General features: G+C 47.2%; 1 protein-coding gene across 2 annotated transcripts in view; it reads right to left on the reverse strand.

The window, feature by feature from the left end:
* Positions 1-22,556, reverse strand: part of UBASH3B (ubiquitin associated and SH3 domain containing B) — a 62,134-nt gene that overhangs the window by 7,345 nt on the left and 32,233 nt on the right. The window contains exons 2-9 of one of the 2 annotated variants that reach the window (XM_085081832.1): positions 12,433-12,486; positions 11,708-11,894; positions 10,911-11,109; positions 8,679-8,848; positions 6,100-6,308; positions 2,741-2,876; positions 1,615-1,735; positions 611-733 (exon numbers count right to left, since the gene is read on the reverse strand). In XM_085081832.1, the coding sequence (XP_084937958.1) occupies positions 611-733; positions 1,615-1,735; positions 2,741-2,876; positions 6,100-6,308; positions 8,679-8,848; positions 10,911-11,109; positions 11,708-11,894; positions 12,433-12,486 (1,199 nt within the window). Of the gene's footprint in view, positions 1-610; positions 734-1,614; positions 1,736-2,740; positions 2,877-6,099; positions 6,309-8,678; positions 8,849-10,910; positions 11,110-11,707; positions 11,895-12,428; positions 12,487-22,556 lie in introns of both variants that reach the window. The other variant, XM_085081833.1, reaches the window with a different exon arrangement.

Genomic DNA, 22,556 nt, shown 5'->3' on the forward strand with positions numbered 1-22,556 from the left:
TCCCATTAGCTCAGGGCATCCAATCCATTCTTTCCTGCCTTGCACTTTACCTTTCTCTGATGGGGAGTGTGAGAGGAAGACAGTGAAGCTTCCCTGGGCAAGCTTTTCGTGCAATCATGGAATAGTTTGGGTTGGAAAAAAACCAAAAATCCCAAAAGAAGGGACAACTTCCACCATCCCTGGTTGCTCCAAGCCCCGTTCAGTGTAACCTTGGGCACTTCCAGGGATGTGGAAATGCAAGCTTTTCGTGGAATCATGGAATAGTTTGGGTTGGAAAAAACCAAAAACCAAAAATCCCAAAAGCAGGGACACCTTCCAGTATCCCAGAGTGCTCCAAGCCCCATTCAATGCAACCTTGGGCACTTCTAGGGATGTGGAAGTGCAAGCTTTTCGTGGAATCATGGAATAGTTTGGGTTGGAAAAAACCAAAAACCAAAAATCCCAAAAGCAGGGACAACTTCCACCATCCCTGGTTGCTCCAAGCCCCATTCAATGCAACCTTGGGCACTTCCAGGGATGGGGAGAACTTTGCCACCCTCAGAGGGAAGAATCCCTTCCCAAAATCCCATCCAAATCCTCCCTCTTTCAGCTCAGACTGAGCAGCACTCACCCACGAGCCTGGCCTGGGTGCAGCCCAGCACGGTGATGGGAGCATCCTTCTCGTAGTCCCTGAAACCACCACTCCTCTGAGGTAAGTTGTGAGGCATGTTCAGGTTGCTGCGCATGTACCTTCCTGCAGGGAGAGGGGCCAGGCTGCAGTCAGTGCCTCAGGCAGAAAGGGAATCGTGCCAGACAGAGGCAGAAACAGCAGAGATGATTTTTTCCCCTCTCCCACCACCCTGGTTGTGCTTAGCAGGTCCTTGACGTGGCTCTTGAGCAGTTTTTTCCCCATCAGGAATCTCAAACAGAATTAAATCAAACACCTTTCACCAGCTCGAGATCAGCAGGGAATGTGGCTAATGGTTTTTTTTAGTTTTCTTTAGGATGGATTTTTCTAAAGTTTTCTTTAGGATGGATTTTTCTAAAGTTTTCTTCAGGGTGGATTTCCCCCAATGGAAATAATTTCTATCCCACAACAAACGTTACATTTTTACAGGAGGCTGGAATGTCAGAGCTCTTCAGCCACAGTGTAGAAAGAAGGGAGGTGTGAAATCATCCTTTGGCTACAAGATATTGGTATTTTTGATAGTTTTGAATGGAAAAAAAACTTCTAGGACAAATTTCTGATTTGCTCTAAGGCCAACAGAGCCTGGAGTTGTAATCTGTTAATTATAGTCTGAAACACAAGCATATGACTGGGTTGAAAACACCAATTTATGCCCCCAAAACCACTCTGAGCAGTGTTATGCTCATTTAGGACTCAGAGCCAGCTGTGCAAAATACTTTCTTGATGGTACAAATGTTTTCACTGAACACTGACTGCATGTGCTCTTTGGTGATGTAACTGCAATCACTCCTGCAATATTTCCCAACATACTAAAAAATAGAGTATTTCCTCCCTGACTCGACTTTCTGCTTCTGACTGTAGAAAAAAACCATAATTTCATGTTCAAACCCACAACTTCCACCCGGCAGAGGCCACTCTCCTTCCTGCAGGGAATCCCAGGAGCTCACCTTTGGCATCAAAGCACTGGGACAGCCAGTACTTCCCAAAAACCACATCCATCCTCTCGCCGTGCCTGCAGACGAACAGGCAGCGCTTCTGGGGGCCAGGCTGGCTGCTGATCCTCAGGGGCTGCGGGCAAGGACAGCACGTGTCACCTTCAGCACAGGGCACAGGGGGCTGAGCCACCCCCAGGAGCCAGCAGACTCCTGCAAACATCACAGGGGAGGCTGCAGGGTTTGTGGTTTTGGTGGATTTGGGGAGCTCTTTGGGAATTTATGATACTGGAGGGAGGAGAGGGTGGGGCACTGTCACCCTAGCTGGAGGGGCAGTTTGGGGACAGCAATGCCTGGGGTTGATTGTGACATTCAAAACCTTTATACCTTGTGCTGCAGGGAGTGAAAAGATCCCAGGGCGTGAATTTCTGGGGAAATGCATTCACTGGGAGCTTGTCCCTAAAGGTTTTGGGGTGTGGGGTCCCTACCTGCAGAGAGATCTGAGGAGCCAGGCTCTTCCTGCTCTGCCCTCCTGCAAATATCACAGGGAAGGCTGCAGGATTTGTGATTTTTGTGGATTTGTGGAGCTCTTTGTGAATTTATAATACTGGAGGGAGCAGAGGGTGGGGCACTGTCACCCTAGCTGGAGGGGCAGTTTGGGGACAGCAATGCCTGGGGTTGATTGTGGCATTCAAAAACTTTGTATCTTGTGCTTCAGGCAGTGAAAAAAGCCCAGGGGGTGAATTTTTGGGGGAAATCCATTCCCTGGAGCTTATTCCCAGTGGTTTTGGGGTGTGGGGTCCCTACCTGCAGAGAGATCTGAGTTACCCCCAGGAGCCAGCAGCAGGCTCCTCCTGCTTTTCCTGTGTGCAAACATCACAAGGAAGGCTGCAGGATTTGTTATTGTATGGATTTGTGGAGCTCTTCGGGAATTTATGATCCTGGAGGGAGCAGAGGGTGGGGCTGTGCCACCCTAGCTGGAGGGGCAGTTTGGGGACAGCAATGCCTGGGGTTGATTGTGGCATTCAAAACCTTTATACCTTGTGCTGCAGGCAGTGAAAAGAGCCCAGGGGTGAATTTTTGGGGGAAATCCATTCCCTGGAAGCTCATCCCCAGTGGTGTTGGGGTGTGGGGTCCCTACCTGCACGTTCTGGCAGATGATGGTCAGTGGCCCAGCATCCCCTGGCCCTTGGTCCTCCTGCTGCCTCCTCTCCAGAGCTCCATCAGCAAAGGCTTGCAGGGATGGGCAAGGTGTGGTATTCAGAATGGAGTAGGACCTGCCAAAAATAGAAAAATATTGGCTTTGGGAATGCTTTGTGTGCTCAGGATGCTCTCAGAACATTTCTGCAGCCCTCGGGAGCTTCTGGTAATTACTGTTGTGATGTTATTTCATTATTATTTGGCTTTTAGTGCTGCCCAGAGAGCACCTTGCCAGGTGATGCACAACGTGAGGAGATAAATCCCACCTCATGGGCTGTTTCCTTAGAAACAATCTACAGAACAATTCCCAAACTTCAGGCTGGGAGGCTCTCTCAGCCCTGGAATATTCTCCTGGAAAATGCCAGGACCTTCCTGACCACCCCAGCATGCTCATAACATCACCTGGGGTCAAGTCTGTGTCTCTGACCATGGACTTTGGGTCCAAAACTTGGGAATTAAAGGCTACAAGGAGTTTTCCTTCAACTTTATAGCACAAGTTGTGGCTTCAGCAGGAAGGTGGGGACTCTCCCTGGGCATTTTTGAGGGTTCTTGTGCCCAAAACAGCTCCTACCCCCTGGCAGGACCTGCTGCACTCAGCCCTGTTCCTGCATTTTCCAGTGCTGCCCATTCCCTTTCCCACCTCTATGGGATTTTATTGCCCCCAGTGCTTCCAAAGTGATCTAACAAATCCCATTCTCCCTCCAGAGCCTTGTCTAAGGATTTTCCCTCTGAACAAAGCTCTCATTCCCAGATCCTCAAGGACTTGGACCAAAACCCTGGGGACTAAACTGTGACAGGCAATGACAGACCCTGTGCTGACTCAGTTACCTCTGCTTAGTCATTAAGAAAAGGACATTAGCAGGTAATGGATGTGGTCATTCACTTTGACAGAAATAGCTGCCAGAGCAGCTTTTCAGTGCTTTAAATGTGTCAGGAGTTCTTCCTGATATCCTCAGTGAGGGTGGAATCTCAGAGGGGTTTCACAGCTGTTAAAATAACCCTGAGCATCTCTGCCTGTGGGACAAAAATAGGTCACCTGCATTTTTGTTGAGAGCTGATCTTCTGGGATATCAGGGTTTAAAGGAGGAAAAAAACCCAGCAGGCTGTTGGTCCTGGTGTGTTATCTGGTGGAATTAGGGTGCTGGATTATTCCTGAGTTCCCAGCAAGGGCTGCCCCAAGGAATTGTTCTCCTCATTGCCCAGGTGGAGCATCAGTCAGCACAGATCCCTCCTCACTAACCCCAAAACTTGGATATCTCGATGTGAAAAGAATCTCAGCGTGGAAAGAATCTCAGTTCCTAGCCAGGACCCATCTCTGCTTCTGGAAAAATGAATATTCTTCCAGCTTGCAGCCCTTCCTCCCATTTCAGCTCCTTCCTGCTTTGCCCATATGACATTTTTAAGGACACTGCTCTGGAAAACACCAAGGATTTTTTGGGTTCTCTTTGCCCCCAGGAGCTGCCACATGATTCCTGAGGCTTTCCTTTCTCTCTAAGCCTTTGAATAAAGGCCACAAATGCTTCACCATCTATTTACAGACGGCAGGACTCGCTGGGAACGGTGCTGAGGTAAAGGCAAACTGGCTCAGAGTGCCAGCAGAAGAGCCACCAGCCTGTCCCCAGTGCTGCCACCAGCCTGTCCCCAGCACTGCCACCAGCCTGTCCCCAGTGCTGCCTCCTCCCTGCTGCTGGAAAACACAAACTGCTGAGGCTATTCCAGCTGAGTCATCTGCTGAGGAGAGGTCATTGCTTGGGAGCTTTTCCCAAAGGCTCGTGGTTCCTCTGCTTGGCAAGCAGGGACTGAGGACAGACAACATCCCCTGCCTCGGGATTGGGATGGTGCCTTGGGTTCTCTGATCTGTCAGGGGGATTGAGGGGGAAATGAGGGGGAATTGAGGGGGAAATGAGGGGGAAATGAGGGATCTCTGGCTGTGCCTGATGGGACTCAGGGCTGAGCTCCAGAAGGAGGTGATGGTGGCTGTCACACCTGGGACTGTCCTGTGCCTGCTCTGTGTCTGTCATTCACCTCCCTGCAGTTGGGGAGCCTGAAAAATCTCAGGCAAGAGCAGCCTGGGGTGTTCTTTTCTGCTCTTTTTGTTTCCCGTGTTCTGTTTGATTTGGGGAGGCTCAGTCTGCATTCAGAGCTGAGCTGGGGCAGCTCTGGCTCTCCTGGATCAGGAGTTACCAACAGCTTTTCTTTTCTGTTCAAAGCTCTCCCCACAGGCCAGCTTTGCACTGAAATGTGAAATCCAGACTGTCTGTGCTTTGTTCTCTATCTCCATCCCCTCCCTGGGTATCTAACCTGCTGTGATGGAACCAAATTTGTGTTTTCATGGTGCTTGGAATGTGCCTCTCCCCTCTCTTTGCCACCTTTTCCTCTTATGGGAAATAATAGAAATTATTCCCTACACCTCAGGTTTGCCAAAGGTGCTTAGATATCAATCCACCCCTCAAACACCCTTTTTAAAATTGCTTTTTGACTAATTCCCACCAAAACCAAGAGGCATAACCTTTCTCAAAAGATGAGGGCTGCATTCTCACTGAAGCCAATGGCAAGTTTCTGAAGACTCTACTAAATATCCTAAGAAATGCTGCTGATCCCAAGTCCTTTTCAGCAGGGAATTATGCACAGAAGATGTCTCTTCCCAAATTAATGCTCAAATTTACACCTTTCTGATCCCAGGCCCACCCCAGAGGTGTTTGCACAGCAGTGCCTGCAGCAGCCATCTGCTCCAGCTCCACAAACCAGCAGCAATCCTGGCAGTGAGAAAGAGCTGCTGCAGCATCTCAGCTGAAAAAAAAAAAATCACCTTGTCCTCTAACCCCATCATTAAAATCAACATTCAGCATACAATTTTAACTTAGAACAACAGAAAAAAAACAACTGAACTAAACAGATAGAAAAGGGAAAAGTTGCTCTCATCAGATCCAGAAATAATGTAAAAATACAGAATGGAAAGGAGAAATGACACAAAATCCACCCCTGGAAATTTCACTGCAATTATGACACAAATACTTCACTACCATTCCACTTTAAAAAGTGGAATTTTTTTTTTTTAAAGGTATTTATTATACCTTAATACCTGTTTTACCCGTTATTTCTCCCATTTTTGGGAGCTAAATAAAACTCCAAAAACCCCCTCGTCCTCTAACTTCACGCTAAGAGAGAGCATCTGCTCCTCCTTGGCAGATGAGATGAAGCTCTGCCTGCCAATTCCTTCCCCTCAGCGACCTTCCCAGCCTCCCTCCAGGCTGGGATTTCACCAATCCAGCTGAAATCCCTTTTCCCAGCTCTACCCACCCATGGAACACCCAGGTGCCACACTCATCCGCCTTGGTGATGTAGTTCTCAGGCAGCAGCCCCGAGCAGCCCGTGGCCAGGGAAATGCCATAAATCCAACCCTCGCTGGTGCTGCTTTGCTCCACTGGGGACATGAAAATGAAGTCCCCTGGCACCAACTCCAGCTCGTCGTCGTTCTGGGGGGTGTAGGGGTAGATGACCTGGAGAGTCTGGGGGAGAAAAAGCACAAAAGGGGTTGTGAGTGGAAGGGAATCTTCAGCAGAGTGGGGCAGGAGTGAGGCATTGGGATTTTAGCTTCTATATTTTCCATGTATCTGTAATCCTGTAATTTTTAGTGTATAACTCTGGGCTCCATACAGGTGCTGAGCTGCTGTTCTCTCATTTTTAGACAAAACAATTCCTCTCTGAGCTCAAACCTCAAGGACACCTCACTGTCTCAGAGCCCAAGATATGTAAACAGCAGTGAATTGGGGAGCAAACTTGGAGTAATTGACTTCATTAGCTGCAGCTGGAATTGGAGGATTAAACCTCAACATGCAAATGGACAGAACTTATAAAAGATGAAAAACTCATGACCTGCTGTCCATTTTGGGTGGCTTTGTCTGCCCTAAATGCACCTGAAGGCCTTCAATAAATATAAATCTAACTGCTTTTTATGCTCTGAACTTTGTCTAGCTCTGTTTTAGGTAAGCCTGTTAAGGCATCAGGAGCACTCCAGCCTTTAACCTCAGCTCTTCTCCCAGTGCTTTATCCAGGAAAGCTTTCCTTCAGGGAATTCCTGCCACTCTTTGCTGTTGGAAAGCTTTTCTAGGTATTTAATTCTTCCCAACTTGATTCCAGTTGTGTCTTCAGTAACCAGGGGAAGATGATTTTTATGAGCAAGCAAAGCCATGACTGCGTGTTTAAATCCAAACACCCTGTTAAACATGGAATTGAATTCTGGAATTTAGACAGCTCTGGTGGTCACTGACCATTCTTGATTTCCCTACTCATGTTTGAGCTGAAAAGGCATTTCTGTTTGCTGCTGCTTTTGAAGACAGGGCAGAGTAGCTCTTGTGGGGCTGAAAGATTTGACATGCTGGGAATTCAAGGGAATTTTCACAGGAAAAAAACCACAGGCAATGAGAATTTCTGGGATGTGGCCACACTGTTTCCTCAGTGTTTCCTGACATGAACAAGACTAAATTAAAAGGTGGGGGGAAAAATCACTGAGTGTGATTCTGTAATTCACTTGACATGGATTGAACGTCTGCAGGAGGTTTCCTTGGAAGTGGCTGCAGAAATCCTCCATTTAGGAGAAAAGAAATTCTCCATTTAGGAGAACAGAAATCCCCCATTAAGAGGAGAACAGAAATCCTCCATTTAGGAGGAGAACAGCCATGTCCCTGTGCCTGGCCAAGCCTGACTTGTGCAGTGTCCCTATGACAGAGAAGCCACCATCTGCTGAGCAGCTCAGCTCTCCTGCTGCTGCCAGCCCTCGTTAATCCTCCTGCACCATCTGTGGCATCCTCAAGGAGGACAGGAACCAGTCCTGTCCCCTGAGAGTGCAGGGCCAGAGCTTCCCACATGGCTGGGGTGGGATCTGCAGAGCTGGAGCTGCTTTTGATCAGTGAGTGATCAGTTTTGATCAGTGAGTGATCAGATTTGATCAGTGAGTGATCAGATTTGATCGGTGAGCGATCAGTTTTGATCAGTGAGTGATCAGTTTTGATCAGTGAGGATCATTGATTCCATGGAGTTTCCAAAGGACTCAGCTCTCTGGGTAGGGAAGGAGGATGGAAGCACAGACTGGGCTGGCTCTCTCCAGGAGCTCTGGGATTTGTGGTGGATCCTGTGCTGCGCTAAAGGAGCTTTTTCCCAGCTCAGCCACAGGTTTTGTGTGTCTGGTTCTGGGCCTTGGTGGGGTTAATCACCCCAAGCTCAGACGGCCAAGCTCCTGAGGCTGAGCAGACATGTCCCTGCTCCAGACATTGATCCATCTCATCCTGAGATGGACATCTGAGATAGTTCAGATGTCTCATCTCCTGGAGGTGCCTTTTTCTCCATACTGCACCTCAGACCAGAGATCAAACTTTACTGTATTTCAGATAAATCCCACACATGGCTTCTCTAGGCTCAATCTGCAAAACGGAATTGATATTCCTTTCTATATTTTATAATTTTATGAAACAATATAATTAGGGAAATTATCTTATGAGACTTTGATATTTCAGTTGCAGAATCCATATGAGTAATTGGAACATAAAGGCTGTGAGGCTGAGTGTTTGTGACGTGATGAAATCAAATGTTGTGGTTAATAACAAAGGTCAAGACTGCACAACAGGACTGAGCTGGTCAGGTTAAAATCCTGGGGTGGCTCTGGAGAGATCAGCCCAGCCCATGCTGAGCTCACAGCAGAGTCATAATTAGAATTAATTAATCAGCAGGACATTATTCCCACCAGAAGGAAGGAACGCAGTGGGGGAAAGAGCAAGTCTGGACTGTAAAACCCCAAAACAAGGCACTAAGGTGTGTTTGCTGACTGTTCTGCTTGGGATTTTGGGCTTTTTTTGGGGATGAAACAATCTCTAGGAGGTTACCTCGTGGTTGACAAAGCGAATGTCCCTGGAGAAGATGGCAGCCACCCAGTCACAGCCCAGCTTGACGTCGATGCTCTGCGCCAGCTTCTCCAGCGTGGGCAGGTGGCTGCTCTGGAAGTGATAGGCCAGGGTGACGTGCAGCTGCTTCTTGTGGGGCTCCACGTGCACATCTGCAGGGGGAAAGGGAAGTTAAAAACCCATTTCTGCCAGATTAGGGGATTTTGGGAGGGCTGAGAGTGACTGTCACCTCTAGCGGGAGCTGGATGTGCAAAGGTGCTCCAGTGGAACTGCAGGGCAGCTTGGAAAGGCTGGGAATTCTCTAATATCCTGAGCTCTCTGATGGATCAAATGATCAGATTTGGGGTCTGATTCAGCCCTGAGTCCCTGCAGGGTGCCAGACAAAGCATCCTTGCCAAACTGCCAAACAACAACTGGGACAATACTTAACTGCAATTCTGAACGCGCTGGAGCTCCTGCCAAAAATCAAAAAGACACTTTTCCAGGTAGTGGGGAGGCTTTTGTGAGCAGCTGAGGATCTTTCCAAAATAAGCAGGTTAAAAAGCATGATTTTTCACTCTCCCTCTATTTTTCTCTCCCTCTATTTTTCTCTCTGCTGCACTAACATCTACAAATCCATGGAATTTGCAAGTTGATGAAATCTTTTCCCTGGACATTAGTTGGATTATCAGTTTGGCCACTGAGGGTGAGGTATTCCCAAATTGTGGAAACAAGCAGTGATGTAATAAGGATTCAAAATGATCCTGCAGAAAAAAGAACCTGCATTAGGAAAAGATTCCAGGTGAAAATATGTGAAATATTGGGACTCTTCCAGCAGATGTGGAAATCATAGGATACATTGTTTGCATGTAATTTATTCTTGCTTATTCAACCAAAAATTGCAATTAAATTTGACTGATTATTCAGTCCAAATTGCAGCTATTCAGAGACTCCAAGTGCCAGCCAGGGGTAGCTTTGCAAGCTCATCCATATTTTGTTGTTGGTGTTGGTTTTGATCAGCAATAAAATGTATGTTCAGGATCTCTGAAAAAGCCCCAGAGACTTTAATGTGATAACCTGAGGAAGCTGTGGCTGCAATGTAGGGTTTTTTTTTCCCCCAAAAAAACCTGATTTGGCCTGAAGTGGAGCAGTCTCAGAAAATTGTAAGGAGCCACCAATGCTTCTTCATTCTGGCTCAGTGGGTTTTTTTGGGGGTAAAAATCACCCCTGGTTGTGTTGTGAGCAATCCAAGCTGAGCTCTGCAGTGATGCAGGCTGGAGGATTAATCAGGGAGATATCCCAGTGCTCCCAGAGTGTTGGGAATTCCCACTTTGGAGGGAACTGGAGACACCCAGAGAGGCTGCTCAGCACTGGAGACCACTGGAGATATTCTGGTTATTTCCCCTCCAGGAGCAGGAGAGGACCATGGAGACATCCCTGCGAGCACTGAGGTTGGAAAGGACATTTGGGATCTTCTCCCAGCGCCTTCTTTACCCCCTAGAAATGCAGCAAAATGGCATGCATGGCCTTGAAATGGTCGAGGAGAGCTCTGTGGTGGTGGCTGGAGGTGGTGAGGAGGCAGGAAATGCTGAGCCTCGCTCAGGGTGTCTGCGTGAGAGGCTAAGGAACCAGCAAATGTCAACTTCCCCTTCAGAGGCAGAGCTGGAAACTCACAGAGAGGAGATCTTCAGCTGAAAAGCACTGAAAGCCAAAGCATGGCGTGGGGTGTTCACCTCAGGCTCTGAGTTTGCACCTGAAAATCAGGGGTTGGCTTTGGGAGCTTTGCTTCTTGGTGGCCTCAGAGATTTGGGGTTCTGAAAATGCCCAAACCATGAGCTTTGGGGTTCTGAAAATGCCAAAACGATGAGCTTTGGGTTTCTGAAAATGTCCAAACCATGAGCTTTGGGTTCTGAAAATGCCCAAACCATGAGCTTTGGCTGCTGCTTTGCTTCTTGGTGGCCTCAGAGCTTTGGGTTTCTGACAATTCCCAAGTTGGGCTCCTCCATGGCATCAGAGATTTCCTGACAATTCCAAAGCTGGGCTCCTCCATGGCCTCAGAGCTTTGTTTTTCTGACAATTCCCAAGTTGGGCTCCTCCATGGCCTCAGAGCTTTGTTTTTCTGACAATTCCCAAGTTGGGCTCCTCCATGGCATCAGAGATTTCCTGACAATTCCCAAGCTGGGCTCCTTGATGGCACCAGAGCTTTGTTTTTCTGACAATGCCCAAGTCACTCACCTGCTTTGGAGGCTGCCTCTGCAGCAAAGTCTGCAGCAAACTTCTTGAGCACCTCAGCACTCTCCTCCTTGACGAAGAGGCCGATGAAGTTGGAGGAGGTGTAGAGCTCCAGGGGCAGAGGGGCAGGGAATTTGCATTTCCAGCGCATCACTGTGGCCTGCAGGGCTTCTGTGAGAGCATCCACCTTGCTGTCCTCGCACTGCCAAGGGAAGGAGAGGCTTTGCTCAGCAGAGGAAAGGGTGGGGTGGCTGGGAATGATCTACCTTGACTCTCAGGGGGTGAGAAAAAGCACAGGGGCATGGGGAAAAAAATAAAAAATCTGTGTTTAGAAATGCTCTGCCCCTCCCTTGTCCTCAAAGCAGGATCAGCTATCCACAAATAACCTTCCCAACCTCCCCACACCCATCCTCATGCTCAGGAACACTTGAGAGGATGAGAATTGAGTCTTCTGCTGCTGAAAACAACAGCTTAAAAAAACAATTGCTTCCTCAAGAAACCCAGGCATCGGGCAAAACCTCCCCAGCTCCCCCCTAAACCAGGATGAACCGTGGAAATCTCACTCAGGAATGGCTAAAGGAGGGAGAGGAGAGGAGAGGAGAGGAGAGGAGAGGAGAGGAGAGGAGAGGAGAGGAGAGGAGAGGAGAGGAGAGGAGAGGAGAGGAGAGGAGAGGAGAGGAGAGGAGAGGAGAAGAGAAGAGAAGAGAAGAGAAGAGAAGAGAAGAGAAGAGAAGAGAAGAGAAGAGAAGAGAAGAGAAGAGAAGAGAAGAGAAGAGAAGAGAAGAGAATCTCTGCTTTACCATGAAGAACTGGCACAGGGTGATGTGTGGGAAGATGTTGTGAGCTTTGTTCTTGCCACAGATCTGCTTTGACTGCTGCCAGAACTCGGAGAGTTTCTGTGCCAGGGGCCCGGTGGGGCGCAGGTACAGGACATACTCCCGGGGCAGGGTGTCATCCAGGAACGGGTCACCCACATGGGAGAAGAGCCTGGCAGGCAGAAAAAAATGTTAAATTGATAGATAATGACAGATTTCTCCCCCAGCAAAATGATCTTCCCTTGTGCTGGCTTCTATTCATTGTCCCTTTATGGGAAAAATCAGCTCTGCTGGGTCAGGCAGAGCTGCCCTGCCTCACTTGCAGCCATCACTGCTGCTGGGTAATACAGAAAATTGGGTTTTAGTTTCAGCAGATCTGAGCCAGGTCACTGCTCCTGCCTTTTGTGCCTTTCAGTGTGTGAAACACAGGCAGGAGAGCACTAGAAATCGCTGCACAGCTCTGAGAAGCTCTCAGCTTTTCTGCTCAGCTGCAGAGTTTGGGTTCTTCCTCTCACCTATTTCTCCTTCTGCAGATCCCAAATTCTCTCAGACCAGCCTCATCCCTGCATTGCTTATTTGCAGCACTGAAACACTAATCCTGCAGGTGCTTTTCAGACAACCCCCCTGTTTCAATAGTCCACATTCTAAAGGCTAAAACCTTCAATTGGGCAGTTCCTTTTACTTTTTAACATTTATTACTTCATACCAACCAGTCGCATGCTGCTTGAACACTCCTTCCACCTGTCGATGCCAGCGCCTTTTGTCTGCAGAGAGAGCAAAATAAAAAGGGAATTTCAGTGCTGCTGGGCCCTGGGGCTCCTGCCACAGCTGTTGCTGTGTGTTTGGAAACCTGTGAGATGCTTTTTGCACTTTTCTCAGCCCTGGGGCTGTTTTTTTGGATGTGCCACCTGTCAAATCCATTAATTGTTTGAAGGGCAAAGGATGAGATATGGACCTCTGGGTTTTCCCACTTCCCTGCTTTTTCTGGACAGAGAGACATCAGCATTTCATGGTCTCTTCAGCATGAAACCCCAAAGGTTTGGGGCTGAAAGTGCAGGCATTGTACCGAGGACAAGAAAAATTCAACAGCCACGAGAGGGCAGAAAGCAGAGAGTTCCCAGGTTAGAACAGTTCCCTTCACTCCTGGCTACACTCACAGAGCCCTTCTGCTTCCAGCCCTTCAGGATGCCTCTAAATCCCTTTTCTCTCCAGCTGGGAACACCCAAGGCTCCTGTTCAGCAATTTTCCAGAGCAAACCGGCACGAGAATCAGCTTTAGACATGGAATTGTGTTTTCCAAATGCTTAACATCAGCACAGGGCAGCAGCTGTGGATCAGCTCAGCTCAGCTCTGTAACACCAGTGACAGCCACAGGGATGGATTCACCCAGAATCCAAAAGAAACAGAAATTCTGAGTGAAGGAGGCAGAAAAGGAGAGAGATTTTAGGGTCGTGGGGCAGAGACAGCTCTCAGTAGGGGAAGGTGTGAAATTCCCTGTGAATTGGTGATTTCCAGGCTTCCTACTCAGGGAAAAGGGGGAAATCTCCAGGGTTCAGCCCAGGGCAGCTGGGACCCTCCAGGATTTCTTGCTGAGTGTGTGACCATGGCTTTCTCAGCCCTTCTGCTGCAGGGGTGACTCTCCCAGAGCTCTGTACCCATGGAGGATATTCCTGCAGCTTTCCCCACCAGCCTCAGCCATGTGCTGTTGACTCAGCTGTGCTCCAGCTCTGCCCTTGCCTTCCCCACCCCTTGAATATACACATTTCTGCTCGTTTGGAGGGTAAGAGGAAGGCAGAAAGATAATGCTGGGGAAGAAAAAAAAAAGAAAAAAAAGAAAGGGCTGTGTTGCAAATGTGTGATTATGAAAATACTTCCTCCCCAAGTGGTTTTGCTGCCCTTATCTGCCAGAGTTCCCTCGAGATCAGCAGAGGGCTGGGCGCAGCACCTGCTGCCTCCTGCAAGGATGGATTTGGGGTGGTGACTGTGGGTCAGGATTTCTGCCCTGCTGACCTCGCCCTGCTCTGGAAAGGGTTCCAGCAGAGCAGCCCCTGCTTTGTTTTGGGAAGGCAGAGAGCTCAGAGATAAGGGAGGCTCTCTGCTCTGCTGTTCCTGGAGCTCAGCAGGGACTGTGGATTTCCCTGCTTCCATCACCATTTGTTGTGTTCAGCTCCTCTCCTGTTGTGTTCAGTTCCTGCTCTTTAAACACGACTGGGATGTGACTCTGCAGACCTCTCCTCTGCAATCTGGGGGTTAAATCACCCTCCCAGTGAAGCTGTGGCTCTGAAATGAGTATTTTCTCCTGGATTTCCTCTGCCCATTCCCCAGCACAGATGTCAGGAGGAGCTGTGCACAGTCCAGGCTCTGCCACCCACCCTTGGTGACTCTTTTCCTTCATGAACTGATGATTATTTGGAATAAATCCCCCAGAGGAGCTCTGCTGGAATCAACTGCAGCTTCCTGCAGTGCCTGGGGAGCCCAAAGGGTGTCAGAGAGCACTGGGCTGGACTCACACACTGTTCATGTGTGATTTCCAAAGTGCCTCCATCATCCTCAGGGACAATAAAGTCCCTTTTCAATTTAATTTTCTGTGTGAGGAGGAAATGCTGCACAAAGCAAACAAAAGCCAAAGGATATTTTTATCCCTGGACCTACAACTGAAAGATTCTTTTTTTTTTTTCCCTTATTTTTTAATTTAGTGCAGGGAATGGTGCTGATGACTATTCAATCTCTGAATCCCTCCCAAAAACCCACCCTGGCCCAAACCTGCAGAGGACCCATCCTCCAGTTCTTGGGCTAAGATCAGCTTTTTAAAAGTTGACTACTCCAAACTGGTCAGAGCCACACAAAAGTGGCCTGATTTTCACAACTGCTGAGTGCAGTGGGAGCTAGAAAACATATCCTGCTCCTGAGAAAACCAGGTCACTTAATTAGGTGACAAATGATGGCTTAGGTGCTCAGATTTACTCACGCTGGGTAGCAAACGCTGGCTGGAGCATTAGAGAAAATTATGACTCAGATGAACCAGAAAAGAGGAGGAAGTAAGAAAATAACTTATTTTTCAGAATTTACTGGATGATATCACGCAGCAACCATTTCTGGGCACGCAAAGTGGATTCAGGTAGGGCACAAGGAGCTTTGTGCAGCATTGCTGCTCCCTTGAGCCACCCAATTCTTGATTTCTGCTGAAGTTCAGAGAAATCATTTCACATGGAAGAGTCATTTTGAACAGACAGCAAGGCAGAGGTTCTGTGCAACTGCAGGATTTAAGGAAAGGGAAAAAAATCCCAACAGCAATGTCTGGAAAAAAAAATCCTAACAGCAATGTGTGCCAAATGCACAGCAGGTGTTTTATCCACCACAAAGAGTTAGATGCACTTGATTCTTCACCCTCAAAAGCTGTGACACTCCTCAATGTCAAGGCCTTGAAATGAAAGCCTTTCCCCACTTAATCTCTGGTTAAACAGGATGAAATATTACCAGGAAGCATCCCAGCTAAACAGTTGATCCTTTGGCCCAAAATATTCCAGCAGAATTGGTGTTGCTGCCCTGGTCTGCACATTGAAGTGTAAATGTAAAATGTGAATTTTAACCCCAGCTCGCTTCATGGGAGAGCACAGAGCTCTGGGAGCTGCAGAACTCAACACTGTTTAAGGGTTTTTGGCTTCCTGTCACTTCAGGGAAGGGAAAAAAAGGGGAATGTCAGTTCAGCTCGGAAATATGTATCAATAAACAGAAAGTGCAATGGCCAAATCCCATTTACTGCAGGGGAAATGACTGTGATGGGGAATGAGGAATTAACCACAGGGAGAACCTTCAGTCTCAGAATTACCACTGAAATCCTCCCTGGGCTGAGTGCTCAGCCTGCTGCTCCTGGTGCAGGTTAAAAACTTAATTCAAGTTTGATTCAAGCCCAGATTAAAACAGGAATAGTTTCCAGTGGGGAACAGAGCAGAGCAAGGGGGGAAATATTCTGAGATAAAACAGAATGCAGATAAAGATATATCACGATGAAGGTTGGAAATAGTTTGTTGTAGTTTATTTATGGCTTGTTGAGTTTTAAGGGTGATCTGTCGTGGCGAATTTAAATTAGAATTTTTTTGTTAATCTATTGGATGAAGCAGAAATTGTGTAGTGGTGAGTTTTCAATAGGGTTGTAGTTAATTAATGGTGTGCAAACTTCAGGGGTTGATGCCCCCAGCAGGGATTTCCTCAGCAAAATTTCCTGATTTGCTTCCCCTGAGCAAAACCCCTCTGAGGGGTGAATTCACCACCTGAATCTTTGGCCCATCCAACATTTTAGCTGTGTAAATAGCAGTTTTTAAAAAATATGATGGAACTCCTTGGCTCTCCTCATCAGGTTCCACTCAAAGGGCTGATTTTTTTTACCTCACAGAGGGTAAAACAGGAATTACAGCTCCTGATTTATGCCCAATGAGTTTGAAAGAAGGATGCTGTCAAACAGAGAAACAGAATTTTATATCCTCCAGGAATATCAAATAAGCACCTTCATTTTTTGCTCCTTTGTGCCCATAAAACATATTTATACAAACCTATATATTCAGTAGCTTTATGTATCTATTTAAAGCTTGGCTTTTTCCATCTCTGCTGGTTTATGGTAAAAGAATAGAAAGGAAAATGCTGGCTGGCTCCTGGGGAAAAATAGGAATTTTCTGGCTGTGGCTGCAGCTGCTGTTTGGATATTTAAATACATGGTCAGGATATTTAAATCAATATTTAAATCTCTCCTTGCCTTAAATGTCAAAGCCATGGGGTGGGAGGTCCTGAATTCAAACTCTGCTCTAAAACCCACAGGAAAGCTGTTAAAAATTCTCCACAAACAGTAAAATTCCCAATATTTTTTGTGTGTTTTTTTCCCAAACTGCCCACCGAGTGACCTTTCCAGATTCCTGAGTTTTTACAGGTTTAATCAATTGTTTATTAACAGCCCAACAATGGCAATGTGTCTGTTTCAGGCTTTCAATAAACAATTGCACACTGAGGAAGTTTTGCAAGGGAAATTTCTGTGCATTTAACCACTTGGTAATTCCATGTGGGGGAAAAACACCCAAATTCCTTATTTCTCCTCCACACCAAACCAGCCCCAGTGGGGTTTTCTTCCCAAATTCCTGTGCTCCTCTGAACTCTCAACACACAGAATTCACCCCCAAAAAAAATCATATGATGCTTCTGTTCTCTTTTGGGTGACCTTGCAGCTATAAATAGGGACAGGAAGATCTCAGCAGGGATCCAATTCCTGTTTAGGGCAGGAGGTTGGGGTTGTTCCTTTTCTCTACTTGTGAAGGGAAAACCAACAAAACTCTGAGTGTTTTTGTGAGAACAACTCAGAATAATTCATCTTTCCTCCCTTCACTGAGTTTTACCTTAAAACTCAGTTTTCCAGGAGTTTTTCTCCTGCTGTTTTCCTGCCTGATGCCTGAGATAAATACCTGTTCATGCTGAACTTGGTGATTTTAATTTCAGCCACATCCTCCCTGGGGCAGGAGCTGATTTTTCACCCCAAGATCTCCCTTTGGAGATCACAGGCATGGAAAAGCCCCAGGAAAAGCCAGGAAAAAACCAGGAAAAGCCATGAAAAGCCCCAGGAAAAGCCATGAAAACACCCCAGGTCTTGCCTGGAATACAGAAACTTCCAGAGGGAATTGGGGAATTGCCTGGGAGCACCAAGATTTCCAATCATTCTGCATCCTGGAGGTCACAGAAATGTTTCTGGAAGGTGCCTGACAGCCTGGTGAGGCTCAAAACTCCCTTCCTCCCTCTTCCCAAGGGTTGGCTGCTTATTCCCAGCTCTGGAATAGCAAGCAGGAAAGAGAGGGAAATGGGAAATGGGATCAGAAATAAGTTCAGGAAATACTCTGCTGTGTATTTGGATTCCCCACAATTTAAAATGCTTTCTTCAGAGGAGGAGCAAACTGCAGCCTGGCCACAGGAGGAGGAGGAGGATGGTGATTTTTCTGAGCAAAGAGCAATGGTCTGGGCATGTGTGTGTTGCTTTTTAGGGTTATGTAAGATTTTGAAGGTGGATTTTTCCCCCTCATGTGCACCAAGCAGTTTCCTAATCCCCTGCTCAGCCAGCTTGGTGGAGCAAAAGGAGAGGGAAGTTCAGACTGGTAAAAAGTGTGGGATAAAGGCAGGAATGGAGCAGCATTGAACATTTTTAAAGAGACACACGGATTAGAGAGGAAGAGGATATTCCTGTCCTCAGAACAACACCAGTGCAGGTTTTCTGCATGTCCAAGTCCTGCCAGTCCCTGCAGGATGGAGCAGGAATGAGGTTTTTTTGGGCTGATTTAAAATCCCTCTGTCCTTTTATTCTCCCCTTCAGCTGCAAAACCCTGTTTGCTTATAATCGTGCTCCTGATTTGCTTTTTAATTTCTGTTTTGGATGACATTTGTTCTGCAGCTTCCTAGTTCACTTCCTTTGGCTTCTCCCCCCATGTGCTAATCTGGAAACGTTGCTCAGACCAGCTCTGAAAATAGCAGGAGGCCTGGAGCTGGGAATTTGAGAAAATGATGTCTCACAATTCCCTAATAAACCCACAGAAATTGGCAGCACCTCAGCTGCCTGGTTCAGACTCAAAAATGAGTCCAAAATTGCCATCAGGGCAATTACAGGAAAATGAGGATGGGGTTAGGGAAGGTGGGAAATAACTGCTGCTGTGAAAGGGTTTTGCAGAATTGTGACCATTAGCAAAACAGCCAAACAGATCCATTTAAACAAAAACCAAACAAATCAATCCCCCCAGAACTGGAGCACATGCAGCAGGGGCTCATCCCCTCCAAACACCTGATTTTCCCAGTGGCCAGAATGCAGCAGAGTGACCACGATTCCATCCTTCCCAGCGAGCAGCAGCTCTCATCCCAGTGCTATTAATATCATTTGAGCAAACCAGGAAGACAATGTCTTTGCAAGGAGCCAAGCTGGAGGTTGAAGGATGCTCCAAGGACCATCTGGAGGCTCAGTGATAGCCAGAAAAGGAAGCAGTTGTCATGCTGATTGGGAAGAAATTAAGTCCCTCGCAGTGTTTGAGGCAAAAATGACACTTTTTTTCTCCCCAATTGCCTTTCTCCCTCTCCAGGAATGGGATTTGCCATTTGGGATCAAGGTCCTCTTGCTGCCACAGCATTTCTCTCCCCTCAGCAGTGGGTTTTAGGCTGGAGGAGCTGCCATGGCTGCTGGTGGCACCCTGTGGGTCACCATTGTCCCTCTGCCACCTGGCCATCTGTCACAGCCCTTCTGCAGGTCCCCAGGGCCAGCACAGCTCCAGCACTGCTGCCCCAAATTTCGGAGCCCCACAGCCCCTCATTCAGGCTGCTGGAGCAGCTCAGGGCTCTCTGCCCAGCCTCAAGCTCCTTTCCAGCCCCACTTTACTCCTCTCTACATCGAACTTTTTAGTAGATCTTTCAGAAGGGGGGAAAAAAAAAAGCCACAAGTAGCACTTTAAAGTGCCAGTGTTAACATTTTCCAGCTTCTTGGGGTTTCAAAACAGGAAGTTTGGGGGCGGTGCAGTTGCACAATTTGCCAGAAAGCTGCAGTTCTGTGAAGCTGGTGACACTGGGGCTGCACAGGAACTGGAGCCCTGCTGGCCACCGAGGCTGGGACACTGTGGGACTCGTTCTCAGCAGGTTTTGATGTGCTGCTCCTGTCAGCAGAGCCCTGGCTGAGCTCCTCCTGGCTGCTGGTTTGTCCTGCAGGGTCAGAGCAGAGCTCAGTGCTCAGGGGAAGGAGATACCACAGAGCAGAGCCTGAAATAAAGCACTGAGCTGCTTGGTTTGGATCTTGGGAGGAAACTTGGGATGCAAAATTCCTCCTGGGTGAGTCCAGGGCTTTGTGCCATGGATGCCAGCAGAGGGAGAGTCAGAGTGTTGGGCTGAGTGTGCTCTGCTGGCAGGGATGAGATTTAGATTGAGGTGCAAACAAGAGATTTGGGTCAAAACTTGGTCAGGATGTGTCCTGTAAGCCAAATGATAGAATCCCAGAATGGTTTGGGTTGGAATGGATCTTAGAGATCATCTGGTTCCATCAGGGACACCTTCCACCATCCCAGGGTGCTCCTGTCCCACCTGGCCTGGGACATTTCCAGGGATCCAGGGGCAGCCACAGCTTCTCTGGGAAGTTCTTCCAGAGCCTCACCACCCTCATGGTGAAGAACTTCTTCCACAAATCCTTCCACTGTTTCACTCCCCTTCTATCTGGTGAAGGAGGGGATATCCTGTCCTTGCCAGCAAGGGGTGAGTTCACCACCCACACCCCAACATCTGCACTCAGCCTAATTTGGTTTTCTTTGCACTTTTTACATCAATTTTTACATTTATCCCCTGCAATGTTCCTTCTGACCCTTATTTCCTTCTCAAATCACAATATCCCCTTCTTCAGGGGTAGTGTTTGTCCCTCCTGGGGACTCTCCCAGCTCCTGGCAGCTTTGCACTCCCAGCTTTGCTGAAAAGGCAAACCCTGGGGCTGGAAAATAGGAAGCAGAAGCCTGGCGAGAAGCTCAGGCTGCTCTCACACCTAAAATAGCCTCGGGCAAAGCAGCAAGAAGGAAGTCAGAGAAATTAAGGAAGGTGGAAGGAAGAAGAAGGGTGGGGTGCTGAAATAGTTGGGTTAAAGGCAAAAAGAGAGACCCAAAATAGCCTCTTGCTCTAGACAGCTCTGTTCAGGAAATTTTCGAAGCCTCGTTGTTTTCAGTAATAGTCCCAGAGAAATTCGGGGTGTTTCACAATGTTCCAAATTAGTGCTCCTCACTTGTCTTTGGTCATCTAGAGAGGACCAATTTATGTCAATATTCATTATATCAATATATACACAGAAAAGTTGGCCAAGAGCCCCAAAGTGCTGCAGGAAAAGGGGGAAAGGACAATAATGAGTGACATTTGCCACTGACTCAAGGCTAGAACACCCCAGAACTGGGGCTGGCAGTCCCCTGCTGCTACAGACTCATTTTGGGGGTGAGAAAACTCACCCAGGGCTCAGCCTCTTGCCTCAGAGATTCTGAACTGTGTGGTTAGCTGCAGCTAATGTCAAAGTTTCCATCAGGGGAAAGAGAAAACAAGCGAGGTAGGAAACTCTGCTCTGCATTTCGGTTTGGGGGGTCTGTGTTTGGTCCCTTTCAAGTCACTTTGGAGTCCTCAGGTGATGCAGAAGCTGTAAAAATACACAATTATTTTGCTGTTATAACCATCATGAGTCATAAACTCATGGCCAGGCATTAATACCAGATTAAATATTAAAAATGCCCCTCCAGTGTTTGGCTCAATAATCTGGATTTTTTTTTTCATGAGGTCTAACCAAGAAACTCCAAAATCCTTACTAGGGAAGGGTTAAAAAAAACCCCCCACATTAAAAATAAATATGTTTGAAGTCTAAAAGGGAACAGGAAATGAAGAATTGTGATAAACTGAGAAACACTGAGATAAAGAAGGATCTAAGAACCTAATGAGAAAGCTTCACCACAGACTGGGAAGATTTCCCTGCATTTTCCCTCATTCTGTTATGTCCTGTCAGCTCTAAATGCAGAGCCTTTATTCCTGCTCCTGCAGAATATTTAAGTGAATCACAAAAAAAAAGAAATAGGAAAGCTTTAATGAGACCTGGATTTAGTAATTATCCCTCCACCAAAGAGTACTTATGCATCTCTTTAACTTCAAGCATGTACTTACAGCCTCACACTGCTCTGATGCACAGCCTGTGCTGGGAGGTTGTAGCAAATCAGGGCTTTGCAAATCCTCCTTCCAGCAACATTTCCAAGGATTTTTAAACCAAGTGTTTGCTGTGATAAAAGGAACTTTGCTCAGCTGGCTGCACACCTGGGGGTTTGATGCTGGCAGGGGTGTGGGTTTGCAGGAGTGTTTGCTCATAAAAATCCCCTGGAGCAGGAAAAGTCTGGCAAACCAGCTGCACAGTCCCTCTGTGTCCCCTCAGCACAGGGTCCTCCTTGAGCCAGGTCATACCCTTTAATTTAGTGAAATAATCCCAAATCCAGCAGCTATGGCAGTGCACTGGTTAATTAAAGTGAAATAATCTCAGATCTAGAGGGTATCACAGTGCATTGGTTAATTTAGTGAAATAATCCCAAATCCAGCAAGTATCACAATGCACTGGTTAATTAAAGTGAAATAATCCCAAATCCAGCAGGGATTGCAGTGCACTGGTTAATTAAAGTGAAATAAATAATAATAAATAATAATTAAAGTGAAATCCCAAATCCAGCAGCTATGGCAGTGCACTGGTTATTTTAGTGAAATAATCCCAAATCCAGCAGGTATGGCAATGCATTGGTTAATTAAAGTGAAATAATCCCAAATCCAGCAGGTATGGCAATGCATTGGTTAATTAAAGTGAAATAATCCCAAATCCAGCAGGTATCACATTGCACTGGTTAATTTAGTGAAATAATCCCAAATCCAGCAGGGATTGCAGTGCACTGGTTAGTGAAATGATCCCAAATCCAGCAGGTATCACAGTGGACTGGTTATTTTAGTGAAATAATCCCAAATCCAGCAGGTATCACCATTGTCATTTTGATTTCTGACCCCTAAGAAGTGGCAGCAATGGGGTGGGAATGAATAAGCACAGAGTCCTCATTCCTTTTTCCCAAAGAAAAGGAAAATTCCTTTTTGTTTTGTGTTGTTGTGATGATCACAGACACAACCTGTCCTCTACCTCCTTTATCCACATCCTCGGCCAGAACTCCTCTGGATGTTCTGGGTGCCTAAATTCTGAGATTTGGGGCTTTTTTTTCCATCCAGCCCTCTGTCCCTAAGGATTGCCAGCCGAGCTGAGCTGCCTGAGCACAAAGTGCTTTTTCCCAAGGCTT

The sequence above is a fragment of the Lichenostomus cassidix genome, chromosome 24 (assembly GCF_008360975.1).
Source record: "Lichenostomus cassidix isolate B80296 chromosome 24, HeHo_3.0, whole genome shotgun sequence".
Lineage (NCBI taxonomy): Eukaryota > Metazoa > Chordata > Aves > Passeriformes > Meliphagidae > Lichenostomus > Lichenostomus cassidix.